We start from the raw sequence: 24,908 nt of genomic DNA on the forward strand, positions 1-24,908 counted from the left end.
GCTGTAAAGCTGGGCAGGAAGGCACTAACTGAGATGCCACATGTCAGGCATTTGGCATGGTGCCTGGTGTGCAGATAGCACTCAACAAATGGTATGTGATAATGATGATGATGATGATAATTGTGTCAATTCTCTTCATCCCTGTAAAGGGGTCACTGACACTCCCTTTCTTAGCTGCTTTGTTAGCAGTCTCGAAGCAATCTACATGCTCATTTTGTTTCTTCCTGGAGGAGGCAGTGAAAGAAAAGGGGCAAGAGGCCCAAAGCCTTCTGCAGGCAGACAGCTGACTCGGAGGGCTTCCCCAAGGTCTCCTGTCCTCCTGGCTTCCCCTCCCGGCCACTGGGAGCTCCTTCTCTGTGGCTTCCAGGGACGTCTGACAGGGCTGGCTTCAGCCTAGAGCCTGGGCTAGTTTTGTTCTTTTTTCAAGTTTGGAGGCCAGGAGGGTGGGGGTCTCTCTGGCAGCTGCACTAAAAGCCCAAAACACCAGGGGAAAAGAAAGGAGGGGTGGGGGGAAAGGGAAGGAAAGCAAGCCGATAATTTCCTCGAAGGATAAACATCCGATTTTTTTTCCTCACCCAAAATAAACATGCTAGCCACAAGGAATTAAAAGCAGAAGAGAGGAGGATGTGTCTCGATTTGGGGCTGCTCTAGGAAGCTGACCTGCTATTTATGCTGGCCTTGGGCACCAACCGGAGCTGCCAATTACACTCCAGGCCCGGTGGGGTGGGTGCTGCGGGGAGAAGGGCCCAGAGAGAGGGAGGTTCACACACACTCAGAGAGTCCCTTCCAGGGCTGCCTTCCATGACATTGCAAAGGGACACTTCCTTTTGCTTCTTCTTGTAGCTCTGCCGACAAGCCTGCCTGGTGGCATCGAAGGCAGTAGGGAGTTCCTGCTGCCTGGACTGGCGTCAAAGGCCCTTCTGTAGCACAAGAGCTTGCTGTCCATCACCTGGGCAGGGAGCTGAATCTATCGGTGTGGGGCAGTAGGGGGGCGGCTGCACCATCCAATCCCCTCCCATCACAAACTCCGTCTTCCATCTCCTGGTGTTCTTCAGATGCCCGTCACTAAAATCTTCCCACTAGTCAAGAGTGTGCTGGGCTGGGCTGAGGGGTTGGCCTGGGCCCCTTGCCTTCCAGCTAATGCGGGGCACGCCTCTAGGAAGGTAATAACCCTGGGCCCAGGTGCAGCCTGCCCCTTTCATCTGGGGATCTCAGGCGCTTTGCATGCATGAGTCACCCATCTTGCTGTATTCTAGCCAAGGAGGTGGGGAGTAATTAACTCTTGGAGGGAAATTGAGCAGAGGGGCTTGTTGAGGGGGTAGGGGTGGGGATGAGGGGACTGGAGTTGAGGGTAGGGGAGTTTAGCCTATGAATGAGACCGTAGCAGAGAGGTGCCTCCAAGGGGGTTTTGGGTGGGAAAGCCAAGAGACCTTCAGAGAACGTCCAGGGGCAGTCAAGACGCTGAAAACCCTCTCCTTGCAGACACCAAGGTGTTTCTTCACAGCTTTCTAAGAGCATAAATCAGATGATATCCCTTCTCCCCTCCAGTCTACGTATCATTCCACGATTCCCCATCGCTTTCAGGGTACAGTCCAAAACGTGAACATGGCGGCAAGGCCTGGCTTGTTCTGGTCTTTGTCCACCTGTCCAGGTGGCCATGATTTTGGCCTTTCATTGCCCCCATCAGCCACAGGAGCTTGGAGGTGTCATTTCTCCTCTTTGTCCCCTGTCCCCACTCGTCATTAACCCCTACCCCACTTCTCAGCCTTGAAGTTAAACATCACTTCCTCAGGAAGAAGAGGGCTTTTGTTTTTGTTTTTTAAGTCAGCAGGCAGCTTTCTTTTATTTATTTTTATTTTTTATTTATTTACTTTTGGCTGCCCTGGGTCTTTGTTGCTGTGCACGGGCTTTCTCTAGTTGTGGCGAGCGGGGGCCACTCCTTGTTGCGGTGCGCGGGCTTCTCATTGCTGTGGCTTCTCTTGTTGTGGAGCATGGGCTCTAGGCACAGGGGCTTCAGTAGTTGTGGCTCGTGGGCTCTAGAGCGCAGGCTCAGCAGTTGTGGCGCACGGGCTTAGTTGCTCCGCGGCATGTGGGATCTTCCCAGACCAGGGCTCGAACACGTGTCCCCTGTATTGGCAGGCGGATTCTTAACCCCTGTGCCACCAGGGAAGCCCAAGAAGAGGGCTTTTTGAGCCTTTACCACCCCTCACCCCCCATCACAAAGCGCGTCGCCTTTACACCTTATAACACTTGCCACATTTGCTGGAATTTGCTTGTGGTCATCTGATAAAGTTTGCCCTCCCGTCGTAGTCTGGAAGCTCCAAGAAGCAAGCCTCCTGTTGGGCCTGCCCTGGTCATACATGTCACCCCAGCACCTGGCAGGAGGTCAGGCACATACCAGGTGCTGACAATGTTTGTTAAATGAATGTCAGAGCTGGAAAGGACCATGTGGTGATAAACCAACCACCCCCTGCCTCTTCCTCCCTCAATTTCACAACTGAGGAAGCAGAATTTTAGAGAGGATAAGTGACTCGCTCAAGGTCACACAGTGCCTCAGTGATCGTTCAGGGCTAGAGATCCCCCCCCCCCCGCCTGTCCATCCTTCCCACCCCACTTCCGCCCCCCACCACGTGCATTTACAGGAACGCCCCAGGCCCTAGTGCTGAACATCAATTGATTTCCTCCTCTTGGTTTTAGAAGGAGGGCAGGTTTGGAAACAGAACATCCAACCATTAAGCCCTGGATGATTTTTTTTTTTTTTTATTCGGAAGAGAAAGGGTTCCATACCCGGAGTGGGTTCCATACACAGACCACGGGTGGTGAGCACTATGCACACACCTGCAACGTGAAGCCTGAGGTCTGGTGGGCAGTTATCTCGGTTCAGGTTTGTCCCCGGGCTCACTGCTTCCTCCCGGAGCCTGGTGATTTAGCGTGTCCTGGTAATTTTGGGTCATGAACTGGGTGCTGGCTTCAGGTTCTCCCAGGTGGAAGCGGCTCAGAAATCTGTCCATTTTCCAAGAGCCTGGAAGGACAAACAGACAAACAGGGAAGTAGTGAGAGAGAACTGTGGACTCCAGAGCTGGAAGGGGCCTGAGAGGGAGGCCAGCTGTGGGGAGTGGAGAGAGCAGGAGGGAGCTGTGGCCATGGGTCTGAGGGCAGCAGATGCCTGGGGATGCCCTCTGGCTCCTGGCTGCAGGGGCAGCCTCTGGATGTTAGCAGCGTCTGGGAAGGACACTTCCTGGAGGACAACGGGGATGGCCTTTGGTCGGTTTCTCCAGGACTTTATTCGGCACAACTCTGCCTTCTCACTCGTACGCAGAAAGGAAATGCCCAGTCAGGTTGGCCGCCCACTTTCTCCACCCACCCCTCTTTTCCTGCAGGCTCTCCTGACTGAGGCCTGAATGCTTCTTTTCTTCATACCTGGTCAGCCCAGTTGCCGGGGCTGAGCTCGGCAGCACTGTCTCTGCCGTTCTTCCAATCTCCTCCCCAGAAGCCCTGCCACCTACCCCGGAGTCCCAGGAGACCTTGTGCGACAGGGTTCCTTCCCTGGCTGTGGCAGAGGTGACAGGCAGGGCATATGGCCAGGCTGCTTCTCCCTGCCCTGAAGACCTGGATCCCGGAGGGGAGCGGAGTGTGGGTGAGACGTTCCCGGCCTGGACCCTGGGGAAGTCCAGTGGGTGCCCAGGTCAGAGGGGGCCTCCTCTGGGGGAGAGAACACAGGGGCATAGGGGGAGGTGCGTCTTCTGGGACAGGTGTGAACAGGCCTAGCAGCAGGGCAAGGAGAGCGAGGCCCCAGGCACGGGGGAGAGGCTGAGGGAGGTGGTCAGAGGCATAGTCCCATGCTCTTGTTTCCCAAACCCTGGACCTCAGGCACCCTCAGTGGATGGCTGCCAGATAAAATACAGGTTGCCCAGTTCAGCTTGAATTTCAGAGGAGCAACGAATACTCTGTTAGTGTTAAGTATGTCCCACATATTGCCTGGGCCATACTTATACCAGCAAATTGAATTGGGCATACTGTATTTATTTATTTATTTACCATCATCACTGCCTGCCCCCCGGTTTTTTTTTCCCCTAAAATCTAGCAGCCTTCCCTGGCTGGAGGGAGTACTAGGGGTAGAGCCTGCCTGGAGCGGCTGATATAGCCTGAACCAATGGAGAACAGTAATCTCTAACACACGGAGAGCAGGAGTTGAGGGGCTGGCAGCCTAGATTCCTCCCTGAGCCGCCTCTTTACCCACCTGTGGTCCTTGGTCTGCACCTACCTCCATTTTTAGCAATGAAGAAGGCAAGCCCCCTCTACCTGCCAGCCCCCCCACACCCCCAGCTGTTTGCATTTCAAAGATGGTCTCAAGGAGAGGACAATGTTTAAACCAAAGAAACAAAACAATGATAATATAATAATAATAGCAATAACCCTGATACAGTGCTTCCTATGTGCCAGGAACAGTTCTAGGGACTCCACACATATTCACTTAATCCTCACAAGGGGAGACTATTTTTATTCCTAGTGCACAGATGGGATGGTGGTGCTGAGGGTGCCTGAGGTCCAGGGTTTGGGAAACAAGACCAGGTTCTGGTGCGGAAGCTTCTCAGGGGCACGGATGGGGGAGAGGACCTCTACGGGTTCCCTCAGGTCTTATCTGGCTGTAATTGTGAATGTGGTTGTGCATTCATATTAGGCCTTTGAGGGCCTAGAAAATAGGTGCTTCGGGAATTCTCTTGGGGGAAGGGCTGCATGGGATGGGCTGCTGCTGGGCTGTAGGACCCAAAGCTGGGGATTTCCCACTAGGATGGGAGGGAGGGAGGGAGGGAGAAAGGAGGGAGCAGGTACTCGCCTGGCTGTAGCCTTTGCACCCAGGGCACCCAGCGGGCTGGAAAAGAATTGTAGTAACACGACCCTGGGAAAGTGTGTGTGTATGTGTGTGCACACGTGTGTGCATGCTTGTATATGTGCGTGTGTCTGTGCTTGCATGCCAGGGAAAAGGTCATGGGTGAACTGGTGCATGGCGGGCACGGGGACAAGGGGGCCTTCCCCACGGAGCAAGGCAGGAAGGAACCGGGTGTCAGGGAGGGAATTGAAACTCATCACGAGATCAGAGCAAGTTGACGGAAAGAAATCCCCTGCACCCAGGGAGACCTTGCTCCCCTCTCCCAGCAGTCTGCTCTCTTGATTGAGCTAGGAGTGCCCTGGGGGCCTTGCAGCTCCTTCCGGGTCCTGTTTCCAACAACGCTGGGGTCCTTGGGCTTCTTGGGCAGTTCCGCAAACCCACCCCATCGCTCAAGAGAGGGGGCCCAAGTGCCGCCTGGCTGCTAGCCTCTGCGGCCTCCACCCCTGGCTTGGCTGTGACTCCTTACACCTCCGTTTCCTGCCACAGAGGGCAAGAGGAACTGACCCTGTGCAAGTTCTAGAAGGAAGAGGGGTGAGTCAGGCCCTCAGGGCTGTGTGGGGAGAGATGAGGAGTTTGGAGGCTGTGGCTTCTGCGGTCACCGCTTTCTGTGGAAAGCCCCATCCTGTATGGCACTGCTCCAGTCCTTGAGCTGCAGGGGGGCTGCTGCTATGCAGGAAGAGGGCGGCACTGCTGCCTGTGCTCAGGCCACTCCCCTTGTACCCTGGACCCACCCTGGATGGGCTCTTCCTGGGATGAGGGCAGGGGTGGTGAGTACACTTCAAAGGCCTCTGTGGCAGGAGGCCTCCGGCCACAGGGAGGAAGGAGGAGGGTGTATCCTGAGCCAGGGTCTGGAACACAGAGGCCTGGGCTCCTCAGGGCGGGGTTACCGCATATGATGTGCGGGTGGGTCCCTGCACAACCCTAGGGGGTGCTGCTTCCATCCAGCTAAACCATACGCAGAGGCCATTTGCTCACTTACTGGTCGGTACTGATGGGGAAGACGTTAGAGGTTAGAGATGTTCCAGACCTGGGCCCGGAGGCGGGGAGCAGGGGAAGTTAGGTCACCTCATCTAAAGCCATGGGGAGGGGGTGTTCTGAGGGTGATCTCTACGAGACACTGGGAGAGGGGCGTCATAGAGACATCCTCTGAGTTTGAGTCCTGGGGACTTCAAGGCTGGAATGTTCGGGAATGGCCCTGGGGCAGCTCCTGAACAGTTCATCTCTTCACCCCCAGCCTCCCAGATCTGTGGGGCTGGCTTACCACTGCTTGGGAGTGGCTCATCTCATGGGCTGGACCACCCCCATCGGGCCCATCAGGGTTAAGAGGCATCCAAGAGACTGAGAAGGGGATGCTACACCCAGTCTAGCAGCCCCCAGCCACCCCAGGATTCGGGAGAGCTGGGTAGACAGCACCTGGGCTAGAATTCAGAAGCTCTGAGCTGGAGGGAAATCTCAGACCCTGGGATCCAGGCCCCCCAACACTGACAGCTGCTTCCGGGGTCTGCCAGGCGTGGGGGAGGGTGGCTTTATCCAGGCGCCACTCCTGCCTTCTACGAGTTTATAATATAGGACAACTAACAATGGACTCATAAGAAGCCAGGCCTTCGCAGGGTGGCCTCAGCCAGCAGCACAGTGTGCAGCCCTGGCAGACGAGGTCCTATCCCAGCAGTGGTCCTGGAGTCTCTCCAGCAGGCCTGCTCTTAAGACTTCCAACAGCACAGGACAGCGTTCCCTTGTGTCCTTGCTCCCACCTGACTTGTCATCTGGTCCTCAGTGAGCCCTCAAGTGTCCCCCTCTCACTGGGAGGGAGGCCCCCATTCGGGTGGACTGGGAACAAGGGGTGGGGTTCTAAGCCTTTGGATGGGGCCCCTCAGCCTCTGCTGGGACTCACGGTGCCTGGCACCTGGCTTGGAGCCGCCCTGTCACCCCAGGCCGGGAGTTGCGTCTAACCAAGGCAGCCACGCTCTTTCCTGCCCTCCCCCTGCCCTCCCCCTGTGCAGGGACACAAGTGCTTCCTGGCAGGGGACAGTGGCCCTGAAGAAAAGATAAAAATTGAACACCAGCCTAATAAGCGTCCCACTGAGCGCCCGGCTCAGGTCTGTAATTTGTCTGGCTCTTTGTGGGGCTGGCTGCGGTGATGGGAGTGCTGATGCCTTTCTGCTGAGATTAATGATGTCCTGGCGGTGGTGGGCGGGAGGCCCGAGCCTTTTATTTTTTGTGCCATTAAATGACATACAGAGACTTCCACTCAGGAGCTGAAAAGGCCTCGTTCCATCACATCCAATTACTTCTGGAGAATATTTGCTGAGGGGCTGATCCCGCTGGCTTGAGAGGCTTGGGGCCGAGGGGACCACTTTGACTTTGGCGGGAGGTGGGGGGGGATGCCAGGGGGATTTTCCGAGGTGGGGAGGGGTTACCCCTGACGCCTCTGGAGAGGAGAACCCAGGAGAGCTGGAGAGCGGAAGTGCAATTCCTAACTATCCAGTAAGTGGATCCCCCAGGCCTCCTCCCTCCGCCCTGTGGCTGGGGGCAGAAGTGGGGAAGGGAGCGAGAAGAGTGGAGACTCGAAAGGGTCCATTTAGCCCCCAGTTATCAATTCCAGCGTTTGGTGGTGGTGACGGCTGGCTGGAGTTGTGGGTGAAATTTGGGGATTATCTGTGGTTTCCCGATGATCTGTTCAATACAACTTTGGGCAGTTGATGTTGGGCTCGACTGGGGCATGTTCTGGAAGAGGGCTGCCTGGGGCCTGTGGAGATGGCAGGCAGTTCCTAGCCAGGGCGCCTGTCTGAGAGCTGCCCAGGTTGGCCCCATCTGGGCCGCTGCCAGGCCCCCAGTCCTACCCACTCTGCCAGGTGGGTGGGGCGCTTCGGAGGCAGAAGAGGGCTGCCTGACACAAGCCCACACAGTGACTCAGGGGCTGGGCCCCGGGGCTCCTGGGGCCTGGCCAGGTGAACCACCATGGGAGGTCATGGGGGGCGGGAGAGGGGCTGTTTGGCAGTGGGCTGTGTGTGTTTGTGTCTGTGTGTGTTGTGTGTGTTTGGGTCGGGCTGGTCTCCAGGCAGGGTCCCCTTCCCTGCTGCTTGGCCTGCACTGTGTCTCCCCTCACTGCCCCCAGGCCTGGTGGATTTCCTCCCAGCCTCCGTCCCTCTGCACGATGCCTCCTACTGTTGACGCTGCTTGGAGCTCGGCTGCCTTCATGGCCTCGGCCCGTGCTTTCAAACATTTCCCCACGGCGCCCCTCATCTCAACCACCCACGGTGCCCCGCAGGCCTTTAGATGCCACAAGCAGGACTTCAACCCCACTGCGTGGCAAGTCTCCGCCTGTCCCTCCTCTCTGACCCCTGTGGGTGGGTGGCTCGCCCAGAAGCTGTTTAGTTCAGCTGCCTGTGCAGGGGAGCAGATTCTGGCTGCCTGGTCCGGAGCCAAGGGACCCTCCTCTGCCCGCCCCCCTGTCCCCCCATCCCATCCTGCAAGGAGCAGTCCCTCTGCAGGTCCCCGAGGCCAGCCTGGGGAGGCGAGACCGAGCCTGGCGTGGCCTGTTAACTGCCCTGGCTCTGTGGCACGGTTCTGGGCTCACTCACGGCCTTGGAGAGGCTTCTGGATTGAGCTGTGGCACGGAGGGGATTCCCCTGGCTCACCCTTGAGGAGCGTGACGCGGACTCGTGACCCCCCTGGGCGAGGCGCTGAGGTGAGGCATGGCACAGACCACAGCTCCCGGGACTTGTGGTCCCCATGCGGCGCTGGGCCAGAGCCCTCCTCCAGGGGAGGGGTGTGTGGGTGCCTCGCCGAGACCACCCAAGGCAGCGGGACGGCTTTGCTCCCTCTCAGTCCCCACACCAGGGCCCAGAAGTCTGGTGGTCGGGGTTGGGGGAGAGGGAATGTGGGTGAACGGCTGCAAAGAGTCTTGCCCAGAAAGCAGAAGGAAGTGAACTTGCTATTAACTGCAGACCCTCGGTCAGCCAAGCCACTCACTGCTCTGGGCTCCGGTCTCCTCCTTTGCCCTGGGGAACGGTGGCAGCTGTGCTGCCCACCCCACACGGTCGGGCAAGGGGCAGGTCCAGGAGGGGCAGGGCAGGCTGGCAGAGAGGGTGGGCATGCGCGGCCCCGCTGGCTCGGCGTTGGGACAGGATGTGGACACCGAAATCGTCATTTGCAGGCACGGTGCTCACAGAAGCGGCTGCCTATGCAGGTGTTAAAGGAACTTGACCGTGAGGTGTGTTTGTGAATGTGGGGTGTGAGAATATGCAGATCCGTGTGTGTGTGTGTGTGTGTGTGTGTTTGAATGGGCACACGTGGGTGTGTCCCCTATACAAACACATTCATTGATTCAAAGTCCACAGTGGGGGACTTCCCTGGCAGTCCAGTGGTTAAGACTTCGCCTTCTAGTGCAGGGGGTGCAGGTTCGATCCCTGGTAGGGGAGCTAAGATCCCACGTGCCTTGGGGCCAAAAAACCAGAAAACAAAGCAGAAGCAATATTGTAACAAATTCAGTAAAGACTTTAAAAATGGTCCGCATCAAAAAAATCTTAAAAAAAAATAAAATAAAGTCCACAGTGGGCTGAGCCCAGAAACAGGTGGCAAAAAAGGGAACGTAAGACCAGAGGTGAGCTCGGGGACTTCCTTGGTGGTCCAGTGGTAAAGAATCCGCCTTCCAGTGCAGGGGACGCGGGTTCGATCCCTGGCCAGGGAGCCCACGTGCCACAACTAGAGAGAAGCCCCCGCGCCGCAACGAAGAGCCTGCGTGCCGCAATGAAAGATTCCGCGTGCCACAACTAACACTCGACACAGCCAAAAAAATAAAAATAAATAAATAAATACTAAAAAAAACCCAAAAGAAAAGATAGAGGTGAGCTCTTCCCTCAAGGAATCTCTCTAGTCTCATGGTGTAAGTGGGACCCAGGCAAGAGAAAAACGTAAAGAAATACAGAAGAGAGAAAAGCAGGTGACTGAGGGCGTACAACAGGGTGTTTTGTGAGCCTGTGAGAGGAGCAGGAGAGGGCAGGGTAGGGTCACCGACTGAGAGAAGGTGGCCCTGTGGCGTAGTTTTGAAAGACGCCACGGACTGGTGTCCTGAAGGTGGGAAGGCGGTGCCGGTTTGGGGGAAGGGGGAAAACCTTCTGCCCAGGTCGGCCGGCAGAAGCAAATCAACTGTTGAGTGAGAAGGCGGGCAGGTTGACGTGAATGAAGAAGCAGGAGTCAGTGGGCATCCTGGCAGCGAGTGGTCCAGAAGGGTGTGAACCAACGCAGTGAGTGTGGGCCCTCTTCAGACATGGCCCCTCAAAGCATTCAGCTGGTTCCTCTAGAACCTGGAAGTCTGGAGGACAAATCCAAGGCTGCTGTGAGGAAGATGTGTAGAGAAACCATCGTGAATCCCAGATGAGCCCAGAGGCCTGATTCTAGGCTTTGGGTGTGGAGGGTGGGGGGGGGGATTGGGCGTGGGGGAGGGGAGTTAACTTGAAGGTCGAGGGTGCAAGTCCAGTGTATTACAGGCCCGAGATAATGCCAGCTCCAAATTTGGGAAGGGGAAGTGTCGCCTCTGGGACAAGTGTCAGTGAAACTGGGCCAGCCCTTGTCAGAGGGTACCAGTTCAGGTTCTGTCGGCTTCAGTGTTCTCCCCCATTTGGGGTGTGGTCTTGCTTAAGCTATGTGGCTATCTCCCTCCACTCTCTCTGTGAACTCCTAGTATCTGCAGAGCTACACCAGGTGACTCCATACATCCACGGCAGCAGGGATGTACTTCTGTACCCATAGCACCTAGAATGGGGCCTCACGCATACTTGACACTTAGCGTCATCTGAATGAACGCAGAGGGCATTGGTGAACCATGCCAAGCGTGGTGGGGAAAATGGCATGGGGAGGAAGGAGCTGTGGATTTGAAAGGCAGGATTTTATAAACTAGGAGCAAGGTAGCTCCAAATCCTCTTCCAAGGTCCCTGCTGTGGTCCCAGTGGCCCCGTATCTGATTGAAGACCTCTACTCAAAAGCGTGTGGGGTTGGTAGGGTGAGTCACACCCTAATTTATCTGGCAGAACTTGAAGGTGGGAGAGCTCGGTGAGCTGGGAGCAAATCTGTTCAGGGTCATTCACTGGTAGACCAATTAGTCCAACCCCTAGTCTTGATGATGGAGAAATTGAGGCCCAGGGTTGTGAGGTGGCTTGTCCAAGGTCACATGGTGAGAGTTTGAATGTCAAGATCTTCCATTTGCTGACCCCTTGTATGTCATCCGGGGGTCACAGGACAAAGAGGAATCCTGGAGAGGGTTTCAGCCCCCGGTTCTGAGCAATTCCACCTCCCCCACCCCGAGCCCCAACACAGTCATACAAGTTCAGTGAGAATAATCTCATGCTCCCTTCTCATCCTAAACTTGTCATACACGACTAAGTCCCAGAGAGAGAGGCAACCCCACAGGACTGGGTCAAGTTAACCGTCATCCATGGGTGCCCTTCTAGCTGGGTTCCTGCATACTGACCTCTCTCCTGCAGCCTCTGGACATTGCTCCTGCTTGTTCATCCAGGGGTCCCCTAACCAAGGCTGGCTATGGCATGCATACCCTTGGACTCCCCACCTCCCTCCATGGAAAGAAAACTAGATCAGAGTAAGCCCCAGGATCCATATTTCTTTTCAGGGCTTCTCATCCTGGCCTCTTGAGTGCTGGTCCAGCCTGGGGCACCTGGAGATGCCCCAGCACCATGCAGGTGCTTCAGAGACCACCAAGGCCTTTGGAATGCCGCCATTGCGCATAGGCTGCTTCTGCTGTTACAGTCGCCCCTTGGGTTCATCCACACCACACGTCTCTAGGCCTCTGGAGGCCTCCTGTCCTCTCGCTCTGGTCCATCCTGCCTACCACTCCAGTGCCGTCATCTCTAAAGAGTGGCTTTTGCATGTTACTTCTCCCACGGGCAATCTCCAGCAGCTCTCCAAGGCACCCACCAAAGTCACACCTGTGCGGAGCTTCTGAGATCCTCCACAGCCTCCTCCCACTTTCTCCTTTCATAACCATCACAGGGGGCCTCCTTCTCACTTTTTTTTTTTTTTTTTTTTTTTTTGCGGTATGCGGGCCTCTCACTGTTGTGGCCTCCCCCGTTGCGGAGCACAGGCTCCGGACGCGCAGGCCCAGCGGCCATGGCTCACGGGCCCAGCCGCTCCGCGGCATATGGGATCCTCCCAGACCGGGGCACGAACCCGTATCCCCTGCATCGGCAGGCGGACTCTCAACCACTTGCGCCACCAGGGAGGCCCTCACTTTTTAAAACAATCTTTGCCTCTGCAGTTTCCCCAGCCCAGAGCTCCCTTTTTCCTTCACTCGAGGATTCACATCTCTTCCTTCTCCAGGACCTGGCCCACGCCCGGCCTCCTCCAAGTAGCCTCAGGATCATATGGATTTGTAGATCATCTAGATCCAACCCCTCATTTTCTAGATGAGGAAACAGGCCCAGAGATATTAGCTGACTTGCTTAAAAGTCAAATCACTAGCTAGAGACTGGAAATCAACATTTCCTCACCTTGCAGTAAAATACCTTTCACTCTTCCTGGCTGAAGAGGGTGTGTCATCCTGGAGGAAAAGGGATCCTGGGAAGGGACAGGACTGTCCCTAAGTCCACGTGATCTCCAGTTGTCCGTACAGCCAGAAACACAATTAAGTGCTTAATTATACGCTGCTCTGAATCATTATTTAAGTGTTTCCAAAGGAGATTGTAAGCCCCTTGAAGGCAGGGAACTTTCCCTGTGCCCTGGATTGTGTTCTCTCCAAAGCCCTTAGTACGGGGTGCATGGAAGGCATCACGTGGTATGGCTGGAAACCCGGCCAGAGCTTTCATCCATGAGAATAATTTTATCATCTCCATTTCTGGCAGCAAACGAAACAGCATGGAAGCCAAAGGGACTCTGCCCAGGGGCAAGTCCGGTTCCTAAGTTTTCATGTAGATGGAAGGGGGGTGGCCATGGGAGTGCACGACAAACCGTAGTTTGGGCGAAGATCCACAGGGACTAATAATGAGTTTCAGGCCCGATGGGTTTCCAACTTCCCTGCCTGCTGTTGATATCATAGGAAAAGCATCCATGGCTCGGGAGGACGAGCCATGGCAGGGGTGGAAAATGTCTCTGGTGCACACACCCCTTTTCCTCCTCTGCCCCTTTCACTGCTCCTCCAGGCATCACCTAACGCTCCTTCCCCCTCCATCCCGCCCTCCGAGAGCACCCAGTCCTGTGGAGGGGCTTTCAGGGGACTGTTGTGACCCTGACATTTAACATGGTGCTCGGAGGTACTGCCCTAGTTTATGCGACTCCCACACGTGTGGGGAAGCATCATGGGCTGAGGTGCTAGTTTCCAGCCCCCGGAGATCACAGTGCTTGGACTGGCGGAAGGGGCTTCATGATGAGACGGGGACCCAGGGAATTGGAGAAACTGATCTTCGCCTGGGCAAGATACATTTTTCTTTCCTTTCTCTCTTTGTATCCAGACTTGAAAGTGTGTCTTTGGAAGAGCCATTTAAACAGATTTACAGATTGGCAAGGTGCTGGGGGCACCTGGGGGAAGGTTCATCAGTGGAAATGTTGCACCAACTCTGCTTCTAGGGCAGTCCAGAGCCTCCTGTGATTGGTGGCCCCTGCTCAGCACATCTGAAGGGCTCCACGCTCCCCTCCTCTCCTCCGGGGCCTGGGGCAGTAGGCTTGTAACAGTACCTTCTCCGGCTTCCCAGTGGGTGGAGGTTGGTTAGGGTCACTGGGTAAGAGGAAATGGCTGATGGCACCCACCCACCCTCCTGTCAGCCTGGGGGATGTGCCCTTTGTGCTCCCAAGTTGGCATTTGTGCATTCCACATTCTCTTCCTTCCCTTATCTGGGGGGAGGGAGGTGGGGTGGGTCATAGAGTGCACAAGGATTACTATATTTCCCACTTTCCTGAAGAGAAACCTAAGGCTCAGAGAGGGGGCATGGCCCACACAGGGTCAGGTGAGTCACCTGTGGCATCGGCATTGCAGGAACCAGGTGTCCTGGGCTCCCCAGCTCCCCAGCTCTGGTGGTAGGAGGACCAAGGCCAAGCAGCCTGGGTTAGCCATTGGGAAGCTATGAGAAATGGGCCCTCTGAAGAGTGCCGGGAGGGCTCTTCAGAGAAGCCAGTGGAGGGGGCATGGCCAGGGAAGTCTTCACCCCACCACTGAGATGGCACAGAGCAATTAATGACCAATGAAGACAGACTGGCAGGGTGGCATTCCATGGCCCTCTTGCCTAGATCAGACTCAACTATAGGTACAATTGCCTGCAGAAGTGGTGTGGGGTAGCTGCCTGCACATGCCGTTTGAAACTACTGGGGGAGGGCTTCCCTGGTGGTGCAGTGGTTAAGAATCCGCCTGCCAATGCAGGGGACACGGGTTCGAGCCCTGGTCTGGGAAGGTCCCACATGCCGCAGAGTGGCTAGGTCCTCACGCCACAACTACTGAGCCCGCGTACCACAACTAGTGAAGCCTGTGCACCTAGAGCCCGTGCTCTGCAACAAGAGAAGCCACCACAGTGAGAAGCCTGCGCACTGCAATGAAGAGTAGCCCCCGCTTGAGCAACTAGAGAAAGCCCATGCGCTCAGCAAGAAGACCAATGCAACTGAAAATAAATTAATTAATTTTTTAAAAAAAGAAAGAAACTACTGGGGGAGATGCTTCTCTCTTAGGCTCCAGTTACTCCCTTTGTGACCCTGCCTTATAGATCCACCCACCCCGCTGAAGCCACCATCTAGGATGATGGAACTTGCTTCTAGGGGGAGACCATATCTGATGCCAACATCTCTTTGAAGACACTCATCCCGGTTTATTCTCAAGAAACACCACCCTTTGACTCCACCTCCAAGGCTCATGGGTATGGTCAAGGTCCTGACTTCCCCATGAATGCACAAAGCATCCACTTCCACCCCAGAATTCATCCTGGCTTTGAAGGATGGGAAGGCCTTACCTCGAGTTTTGTTTTCTTTAAGAAGGAGAGAGATGGTCTTTCCTTCCTGAAGATAGATGAAGAACTGGTAGCGATGGAAGCCACTTTGTGCTGGTGGGGAAGGAGGCTGGTAGGCTGTGGGTAGAAAAACGAGAGAGGGTGGGCCCCACATTCCACAGTACCCAGGGGTTCCTGGCTATTCTGGGCAGGGGGAAAGAGAATCATTCTTGGTCCTTTTCATGGACCCCTCCTGGGGTCCCACCCACTGCAAACCATTAGGATTTATCTTTGGCAGGATCTCATCTTCAGCAGCTTCATTTAAGAAGCACATTATCTGGGGTGGCGGGAGGAGGAGGTGTGGGCTGGTTGAAGGTCTTGGGTGTTAGCCGGGCTCTTGGGTGCTAGCCGGGCTCTTGGGCCTTTCTGGGCCAGCGGGTGTTGACGTTTTTTTTGCTTTAGTCTGTCCTGATGGATGTCCTCCCTCAAGAGAAACTCATCTTCCTCTGCGAGTGTTTTTGGCAGGGGATTTTTATTTATTTTTTCAGCATTTCCTTATGAACTCAATCCCCAAAGAAGCCAATTTCTTGGCTGGATCCGGAGGATCTGGAAGTGGTTACGGGGGTGGGTGGGACTCGGTTCAAAGGTTTGATCATGGAAGCTGTAGGATCTGGGCGCTCGGGGCGCTGGGAGCCGACGCAGGCTCTTCCGGAGGAGAATGCCTACCTCCCTTCCTTTCGCCCTTTGTGCAGGAGGTACTCTTTTTCGGGGGAGAAGCGGGGTGGGGACATCTCTCATCCTTCCCCCAAGTCTATGCAGGGCCTTGGGGTTTTGCCGGCCGACTTTTGCAGGCCATTCCAGCTGGGCCTCCTTCCAAAAGTGTGGGCCTCTTCCTCCCCCCCTTTACTCCCTTCATCTCCCTTTCCAAGGAGCCAAGCATCTTCCTGGGGGTGGGTGGGGATGAAGCGCTTGCAAGGAGGATGCTGGGGGAGGGAGTATGGGTACACTGTGGCCACCTCCCTCTCCTGATCGTTAGACAAGAGCCGCTTGCTGCTCAGAGCTGTGGAAGCGTTCCTCGTGGTGCACTTCTGGCCACTGGGGCCTCCGGAGTGCCCACAGCCAGGGGAATTCCTGACTATTCATTTCTCCCTGGGTTTTTGCATTGCAGAGCAGATGCATGTGTGTGTGTGTGTGTGTGTGTGTGTGCGTCCACGCCTGCAGAATGAGAACAGCACAGGGTGTGCCAGGAGCCATGTGAATTTGTGTGAATTGGGGTCTACGCTGGGGCGGGTGCAGGTGTTGGCAGAGCTGATGGGCATGGGAGCTGAGGCTGTTTTGGAGGGTCTCTGTCAGCGTGTGTGTACACGTGGGTAAACGGATGCTTTTTTACAAACTCTGCCAACCAGTGAGGGAACTCAGTGGTTCTACGCAGCTGAGAATTTATCCTCGGGGGAGATAGAGACGCAACCCCATCTTACTAGGGCTTTCCTGAAGAGGTCTCCCTCCAGAAGTAGGGATGAGGAGAAAGGGAAGGGGCACACACTTGTTGAGCCACGTCTCGGGGCCAGGTCCTGGCTAAGTGCTTTCCCTGTGACATCTCCCTAATCTTCACCACAACTTGGTAAGGTGGGTGTCACGGCCATTTTCTGGATGAGGAAACTGAGGCTCTGAGAGGTGAAGTCAGACCGACGGTCAGTGGTGGAGCTGGGCTTTGAATCCAGGCCCATCTGGTGCCCGAGTCCACGTTGCTTTATGGAACCATGATGCTCGGTTGGTTTTTCTTTCTTTCTTTTCTTTTTTTTTTTTGCAGTACATGGGCCTCTCACTGTTGTAGCCTCTCCCGTTGCGGAGCACAGGCTCCGGACGCGAAGGCTCAGCAGCCATGGCTCACGGGCCCAGCCGCTCCGCGGCATGCGGGATCTTCCCGGTCCAGGGCACGAACCCGTGTCTCTTGCATCGGCAGGCAGATTCTCAACCACTGCGCCACCAGGGAAGCCCTCGGTTGGTTTTTCTTGCTCAACCCTTTGCCAGAGGCCAGCTTACCACCTGAGCATCCCCTTCAAGTTGAGTGGAGGGCGTGCCCGTGCTGGCGGGATCCCAGAGGGAGGGGAGGTGGGGAGCTGATGGTGAGAACGGGGTGGGAAGAGGAGGGCATCAGAGAAAAAAGAGGTCCACACAGCCACTCGCGACCACACGGTGGGACTGGGGCAGGGGAACAAGACGGGGGGCAGAGGGGAGAGAGCTACCTGCCAATCCCATGGAGGGGGGGCGGTTCTAGTGCTGGGTTCTCTCCCAGCAGAGCCCTGCAGGTTACTGTGGGCTCCATCCCTTACTGGTTGTGTGACATGGGGCAGGTGGTTCTGTGCCTCAGTTTCCTTCTCTTTAAAATGGAGATATTGATGGCAGCGACTTTAAAAGGCAGTTGTGAAGATAAGATCAGAACGTCTAAGTAAACTGTTGGCTGAGCGCTTTGCACACTGTGAAGCGTCCACATAAAGTTGTATTGCTGTGATTCTTGTGATCACCCCCACTGCCCTGGCTGGGGGAAGGGGCGCTGGAGGGTCATACTCACGTGATAACTCCTGGCCCTGAATCTTCCCTTTCTTCATGTCAGCGCCCTGAAAATAAGAGACAGGCACAGGCGAGGGTTACTCCTGGGGCAGCAGGAGGCCACGCCATCACATTTAGTCCAGGTGGGCCCTGCTGAGTTCTTTCTCTCGGAGGGAGGAGGCTGGAAGAGGAGGAAGAAGTCTGGCTGTCCTGGGGGACGCTGCCAGAACGGGCCATGGGGTTTGGAATGGTGTCCTGGGGGAGGCTGCCAGAACGGGCCGTGGGGTTTGGAATGGTGTCCTGGGGGAGGCTGCCAGAACGGGCCGCGGGGTTTGGAATGGTGCCTTGGGGGTCTGGGGAGAGAGGACAGGTGCAGACATTGCTGAGGGTGGCCTGGTGGTGAGGGATGGACCCCTGATCTCTGGAGAGCCTGACAGGACCCTTCCAGAAGGGCTGCCCCACTCTCACCATCTGGGCCCCCAGGCTGGGTCCAGGACACACCTCTGGGGCCTGTGGGGTCTGGTGAGACCTAGGGCGGGGCTGACCATCCTCACTGCTTGCCCATCCTCTCGGGTTCTCTTTGGGGCCTTCAGAATACTCGGCCAACGGCTGCCTGAGCAGCCAGAAGGGCAAGGAAGGGCCGGAGGAGGCCGGACTGCTTGATTCTGAGGCAGCTACTTCCCCCAGCCTCGACCGGACTCAGCCCACCACCCGGGGCCGGTGGGACAGCCTCAGTTTCCCTCTTTCTCTTCCTCCCCCTTCCCTCCCTTCTCCCCTCTGCTCAGTGTCTGTGGGATCATGAGGTGATCCCGGGGGGGCGGGTGCTAATTACTGTTTGTGCAGGACCGGGAGATGCTCAGATGAAAGGCACTGGAGCTGGGGCCCTGGTTTTGGGCCACAGCTCAGGGCCCCGGGGCCACGCCAGGGAGTCCTGCGGCCCCTAGGTGTGGGGTTTTATAGCCTTAATGATGGTGATTAGCGCGGCTCTTCACTGATTCTGCCAACACCTAAGTGTGCCCTGGCCACCTTTCCACTGAGCCCTTGTGGTGCAGCCCCGGTTCCTTCCCCTCGAGAGAGGTGCTCAGGGTGGAGATGGGGGGCGACGGGGATGGGGGAGCATGAGGTTTCTTCTCAATTCTCTGTGGAGATTCTCAGAGTCACCTGGGTGGCCCAAACCCTAGTGTGGTTGACTTTTTACCAAATGTAAGCCCCTCCCCCGATTCCAGAGCCTCCCCGCCACCCATTCTCCCCTTTAGGCTGCAGCCTGCCCTCCGGCTGTTCTCACTTCGGGCCTTTTTTGCCAGAAAGTCCCTCTCCCCCAGGCTCCTCTGTGTCCATCTAGGTTACCTTTGGTTGGAATAAGGGGCAGGAGACTGCAGAAGGATGGACCCCCCCACTTTGAGCCCCCCTCCCTCTGTTTCCTTCACGTCCTTTGACATCCCTGCCCCTTCCCTCCCCCTGCTCAGCAGCATCCAGGAGCCCGTCAGACGCAGCAGAGCGCACGCCCTCTGCCTGGCCTTCCCAGCACAGCCCCCTTCCCCTCAGTATCAGGCCGGGGTGTGGCCGGGGGCCCTGGGGTGCCAGGACGGGGCGGGGGGGCACAGAGGCCCCTCCCCTGGACACCCTTGTCTCCCAGGAGAGGCGGGGAGGGCCCTAGGCCTCGCAGCCACTCTCCCCAAATAGGTCTCTGGCCACCCTAGCAAGACTGAGAGATGGGGGATGGGGGCTGAGGCCAGGGAAGCCCAGCCCAGCCCAGCCCGGCCTCCTCTGCGCTCCCAGCCTCCCCCTCATTCCTTTCCAAGTCATCCCGGCCAGCGGTTTGTTTAAACAAAACAATAGCAACCTAAGCTGGCTGTTTCTTTTCAATTCCCCACGGCTCCGGTCCCACCCAGACTGATAAACAGGCCTCTCTCCTGGTGTGAGCGCAGGGGGGGTTTGAGGGTGCGGATGGGCCCTGGGCCCGTGAGGTCAGAGCAGTGTGGAAAGTCTGATGGGAGCCTTGCTCAGGGTGGAGAGGCTCTCTGGCCCTCCCTTTCACTCTGGGGACTCTTTTCTCCCCGACTGGGGCCAGCTTGGCAAAGACACACGCAAACCCTTGGATTCGCCAGTAGAGCTGGCGGCCCTGCCTGCCCGCCTTCCCCTGCCCGCTGCCCCTGAGCTCAGCTGAGTCAGCTGCCGCCGGGCCCTGAACACAGGGCACTGATGGCCTTGAGAGCCTTTAGGGTCTCTCCGGAGCTTGTCCCATGGACAGGGGCTGGTCCTTGCTGGAAGGAAGAGCACAGAGGGGAGGCTCTGGGGAAGGACCAGGCCGTAGAAGGGCCCCCTGAGTGCGGTCAGCACGGCTGGTACGTACCCGCATTGGGCTGAATATTGGCGAAGCTCCCTCTGGGCCATAAATATTCCCTCCCTGGTCTGTCCTTGGGGGCCTAAAATTTCTACCACAGAATCAATACCTGGTGGGGGACTTAGGAAACTAAATCCAAAGGGGGAGAACGTTGAGTCCCCAAGGCCAGACGACTTGTCCAGAGCCTCACGAGCAGTGAGTGGGAGAATTCCAGAATGTTCCAGGAGAAGGGGGCCCCGGGCCCTTCAACCTTGGACCTGCAGGGCTGACCTGTGCCTCTTCTAGGGCATCATGACAAGCCCATCCCTCCTCTAGGAGGTGTTTTGGGGAAGACCATTATTAACGTACACAGTTATTACCCAGAGGGCTGGGGCTGCTGTGGAAGTGGCCTACCTTTCCCCTCACCCCCTGTGAAAGCGTGAGGTCTCCTAAAACATCTTCGTGACTTGGAGTGTCCCATGTAGCCTGAAGTCCCCTTAGAGAGCTGGAAACCTCTGGGGACGGGAGAGATTCAGGGACATTTGGAAGGCAAGAGGGGGAAATCTATCGTTCAGAGCACTTCCCAGGGAGACTGGGCTGAGGGAAGTGCCCTGAGGGTGGCGATGAGCCCGGCATTTGAGGACCAGACCCCATACCTGTCAAGTCTGAGCAGAGCAGAGCTTTAGCAGGAGAGCCTCAGGAGGGGAAGGGCTACCTCACCGCCACCCCCTCCCCAGCCCCCAGGTACGCTGCTCCTCTCGGCACAGACAAGACTTCCTTTCCCTTACTATAGCTAAGACAGGTGGACATTTTCAAAAGGAACCTGTCTAAATGCTGATTTAAAAAAGGAAATAATGACCGAAATGACAAACGGTACAAAAGTAGTTGGATTGCTAATCCTCAAGACCACTGAGAAGCCCAGGATGGGTTTTTCAGGAATCAGGACAGAAGGTGTTCGGTCAGTGTGCTTTGGGAGGATGTCCTGGGCCCTTCTAAGACACAGGGACTGGCTGGCCTTGGGAAGGCAACTCCTTTCCTTATCAGCATCCTCTGGAAATGGGGAGCCCGATACCCATCACCCTCGTAGCAAGGAGAGGGGAGGAAGGGGCACAACATTGCTCAATCAGACCCTTACACGCTCAGGAGATAAGATAGTCTCTCCTTTCCCTTAGAAGTTGGTGCCCGATGTGTGCATGTGTGCGTAGTATGTGCATCCGTGTGTGTACACGTGCATGTGTGTGTCCGGGACTTCCTGGCATGGGAATTAGCACAAATTATTCTAATTGCGGAGGAGAATCTCAACTCTATGGACCCTTTGCAGGAACTTCCTGGTTTATAGAACATGAGATTTCTTTTCCAGCTCTCTCCCACCTCAAGAACCCATTGCTGGCTTCCTTGGTGGCGCAGTGGTTAAGAATCCACCTGCCAATGCAGGGGACATGGGTTCGAGCCCTGGTCCAGGAAGATCCCACATGCCTCAGAGCCGCTAAGCCTGTGCGCCACAGCTACTGAGCCTGCGCTCCAGGGCCCACGAGCCGCAACTACTGAGTCCGCGTGCTGCAGCTACCAAAGCCCATGCGCCTAGGGCCCATGTTCTGCAGCAAGAGAGGCCACGGCAGTGAGAAGCTTGTGCACCGCACGGAAGAGTAGCCCCCGCTCACCACCACTAGAGAAAGCCCGCATGCAGCAACGAAGATGAATGCAGCCAAAAATAAGTAAAAATAAAATAAATAAATTAATACATATATAAAAAAGAACCCATTGGGTCTTGTTAAGCTAGTTTGGAACTGGCACATGAGATGCTTAAGAAAAGTTGAGGTTCAACGGAGAATCACAGCAACTCCATTCTTGGACCAGGGTGATGCAGACTGTCGCACCAGAGTTGTTCTGAGTGGCTTGTCTCAGAGCAAGTAAAGAGCACAGTGCTGGAAGCTGGGAGCTGCCCGCCCCCCCGACCCCCCATCCTACATTTGTAATGAGCTTTTAGGGTTTATTCTCCAGGTCACTGTCCACCCAATGGATCTCACAGCAGCCCTTGTGTGGGACGGGCAGAGATCGGTCTCCCCATTTGACTGGAGAGAAACCCAGAGAAGCTTCAGCTTCTCAAGGTCAGGGACTATATCTTTTTCATCTTTGTAGCCCTTAGGATGCTTTGCACATAGTGGGGGAAGTAGATGTTGTCCATGCCCTGGCCCATCCCCTGGCTCACCAGCTCCACTTTCAATCTGCTTCTCCTGGTCCCTGGGCCAGCACTGGCCTCTCGAGCTCACTTCACCCCCTGTGCATTAGGGCAGATGTGCTGGGGCGTTAATGTCCCCCGGCAACAGCTCTTAACCAATGGCTGATGGGAACTGGTGTGTAAGTGCTCCAGGTACCCCCAGTGGAACTTGTTTGCTCATGAACCTTCCTTGGGTGCCTTCCTTTTCCTGTCTTACCCACTGCCTTACTGGTGCCCTCTCGTGTCCCCTTCAAAATAAACTACTTGTACTGATATCCTTGTCTCAGGCTCTGCTTCTGGGGGACCCCAAGCTAAGACAGTAAGGGTCCAATAAACATCTGTGGGATGAATGGAGAGATGAGTGAAGGCTTTGTCCAAGGTGTCCTAGGTAGCTGACTCTTGGTCCTGGCCTCTTCTGATGAGACCTCACTGCTGCTGTCTGGACCTGGACCCTTCTGCCCTCCCGGGCCAGACCCTAGAGTTCCCTGACAGAATTGGTCTCTGATATATTAAGCCCTTGGAAAACCACAAACAGATGAGCCAACTAGATGAAAGTCACCTCGATCTTTCATTTCTTGTCCCCTTGGGGACAGCCAGAGAGCTACATTCCCTGAGAATGAAGGGTCCAGAGATGCCCCTCCCCCAGGCTGGGGAACACCTTAGGTAAGATTTGGATTGTGAGGTCTGGAGGGTGGGGAAGGGGCCTGGCTCAGCACTGGGCCTGGCTGGGAGGCTGGCCCAGTTTCCTCACTTCCCTTCAGTTACCTCCAGGCAACTGCCCGCCCACCTGGGCTTACGTGAAGGCCCCAGGTGCTCGGGCTTGCTGACCTCTCGAGCAGAGGGCAACAGCACATTTCCTTGAGTGCCAGGGAGATGATTTAATGTCTTCATCCACCTCTTTCCATCTGGGCGGGAGGATGTAATCACTTCTCCTGCCTGGCTTCAAACCTCAGTCAGAGTGGGCAGTTTTACTTTTTGATCTCTGGGTGGGTGGGGTGGGGGGCATCGGGAGAGTCCTGAACTGGAAAGGTGAGACGCAGAAGGGTGTAGTGGAGACGAGGAAGAGCAGAGGGAGAAATGAGCAAAACAGCAAGCAAAACTTGGGGGGAACATGGGGAAAATAGGACAGAGTTCCAGGCTCTCTGACACTGGCACCAAACGAGAAAGCTCCCTGCTGTTTTACACAGCTGCCTGCAAGCTGCCAAGTGGCAAAGGATCTAGGAAAAGGCACAAGATTGGAAAGTGCTCCCCAGCAATCTGTGGATTCTGCAATTCACAAGGGGTAAGTAAGTGGAAGGCACTGACAGCGCCTGGGCTCTGAGATCCCCAGGGGCTGCGGCTGCCGGGCCGCCTAACACCCACCTGGAGAGGACCCAGCCCCGGAGACTGTGCCTGCCCCAAGGGAAAGGCTGCAATCAATTAATCCTATGGCCTGCTTTTTGGCCCTGGGGCTGGGAAAACGGGGGGCCGGCCACCAAGGTGGGTGGAGTGGAATCCGTGGGAAGTGGTGAGAAGGAGGCACAGACGTGAGCCCTTCTGGGAGCCAAGTGCTTCCAGACTCCAGGGTGTAGGATGGCCAATTATTTTGTGCACTGTTTTCCCTCAAGAAGTGTCAACATCAAAGATCTGACAGTCTCCTCCTGGAACCTTCATGGGTGGTGGACTGCATGGCGTTTTCTTTTTTTTTTTTTTTTGCGGTACGCCGGCCTCTCACTGCCGTGGCCTCTCCCGTTGTGGAGCACAGGCTCCAGACGCACAGGCTCAGCGGCCATGGCTCACGAGCCCAGCCGCTCCGCGGCATGTGGGATCTTCCCGGACTGGGGCACGAACCCACGTCCCCTGCATTGGCAGGCGGACTCTCAACCACTGCGCCACCGGGGAAGCCCCTGCATGGCGTTTTCTAAAGATGGACTACACCATCTTTAGAAAACGCCAATGAATGGCCAGCAGATTCTGGTATTTGACACCAACCGGCAACAGGACCCTTGGGTTTTGATTCCTAGTTTGGCTTCAGATCTGGAGTCAGTTACTTCCCTGGGTCTCCAGATGCCAAAATGAGTTGGGTTGAGGTGGGATGTTGCTGGTCTGCTTCTTGGCGTAAGTAGTTACCCAGATGGAAGGAGCTTCACCACTCTCCACAGCACTGAGTGAAGAGGCAAGATTTCCCAAGGCCAGGGTCAAGGTTGCTTGTGGTCTAACAAGTACAGGTTGTCTAAGCCCTTTGTTCTAGGCCATATGGAGGTGCGAGTGTCTTGCGCCTGTGTGTATGTGACAGTATCTAGCATAGGGTTAGCCCCGAGGCATGATGGTTGGGGAGATGGGGAGATAAATGAATCAATTAATGAGAACCCCTGTGAAATCGAAAATAAGAAATATGAATTAAGACACTTTTTATGGTATTGAGGAACTCATGGTCTAGTGGGGCAGATACATCAATAAAGAAATAACTGTATTATAGGTCTAAATAATTGCAGTCTATAGGAAATGTTGAAGGAGCAGAGAGGAAGGAAATTGTAATTGCTTGGGGGTAGTAATCAGGGAAAGCTACTAAAAGGAGGCTGTACTCGATCTGGGCTTTGAAGGGTATGTAAGAGTTTTCCAGTTTTCCAGTGGACAGGATAGGGAGAGGAGGAGCAGTTTACGTTGAGGAAACTGCATAAGCAATCTATAAATATGTCAGCAAGGTGTGACAAGAACAGGTGGGTCTGGAAGAAGCTCAAGTTGAGGCTGGAAATGTAGGCTGGGGTTAGGCTTGAATGGCAGGCAGTGCTTCTGATTTCTGAGAATTGCAGCCATCAGCAAACCAAACTTTGGGCTCACAGACCCCAGGCAAGACTCTTTCTGTCTTCCAAATGCTCAGCAACTGTATCCCAGGAGCATCATCAAAGGGGATTGGTCAGCTGCCTCTCCGGTCAAGAACAAATCTGGGTGGGGTCAGGCTTTGGGACACTGCCCATATGTGGCAGGCCAGGGCTGGATGGAGCCGAACCCTGCGACCATGGCCTCACT

General features: G+C 55.7%; 1 protein-coding gene across 1 annotated transcript in view; it reads right to left on the reverse strand.

The window, feature by feature from the left end:
• Nucleotides 1-2,870: 2,870 nt before the first annotated feature.
• PEBP4 (phosphatidylethanolamine binding protein 4) overlaps nt 2,871-24,908 on the reverse strand; it is a 212,612-nt gene continuing 190,574 nt past the window's right edge. The window contains exons 5-7 of the mRNA XM_060100532.1: nt 17,381-17,426; nt 14,833-14,946; nt 2,871-3,022 (exon numbers count right to left, since the gene is read on the reverse strand). Coding sequence (XP_059956515.1) covers nt 2,871-3,022; nt 14,833-14,946; nt 17,381-17,426 — 312 coding nt within the window. The remainder of the gene's footprint in view (nt 3,023-14,832; nt 14,947-17,380; nt 17,427-24,908) is intronic.

This window comes from Mesoplodon densirostris, chromosome 6 (assembly GCF_025265405.1).
Source record: "Mesoplodon densirostris isolate mMesDen1 chromosome 6, mMesDen1 primary haplotype, whole genome shotgun sequence".
NCBI classification, from domain to species: Eukaryota; Metazoa; Chordata; class Mammalia; order Artiodactyla; family Ziphiidae; genus Mesoplodon; species Mesoplodon densirostris.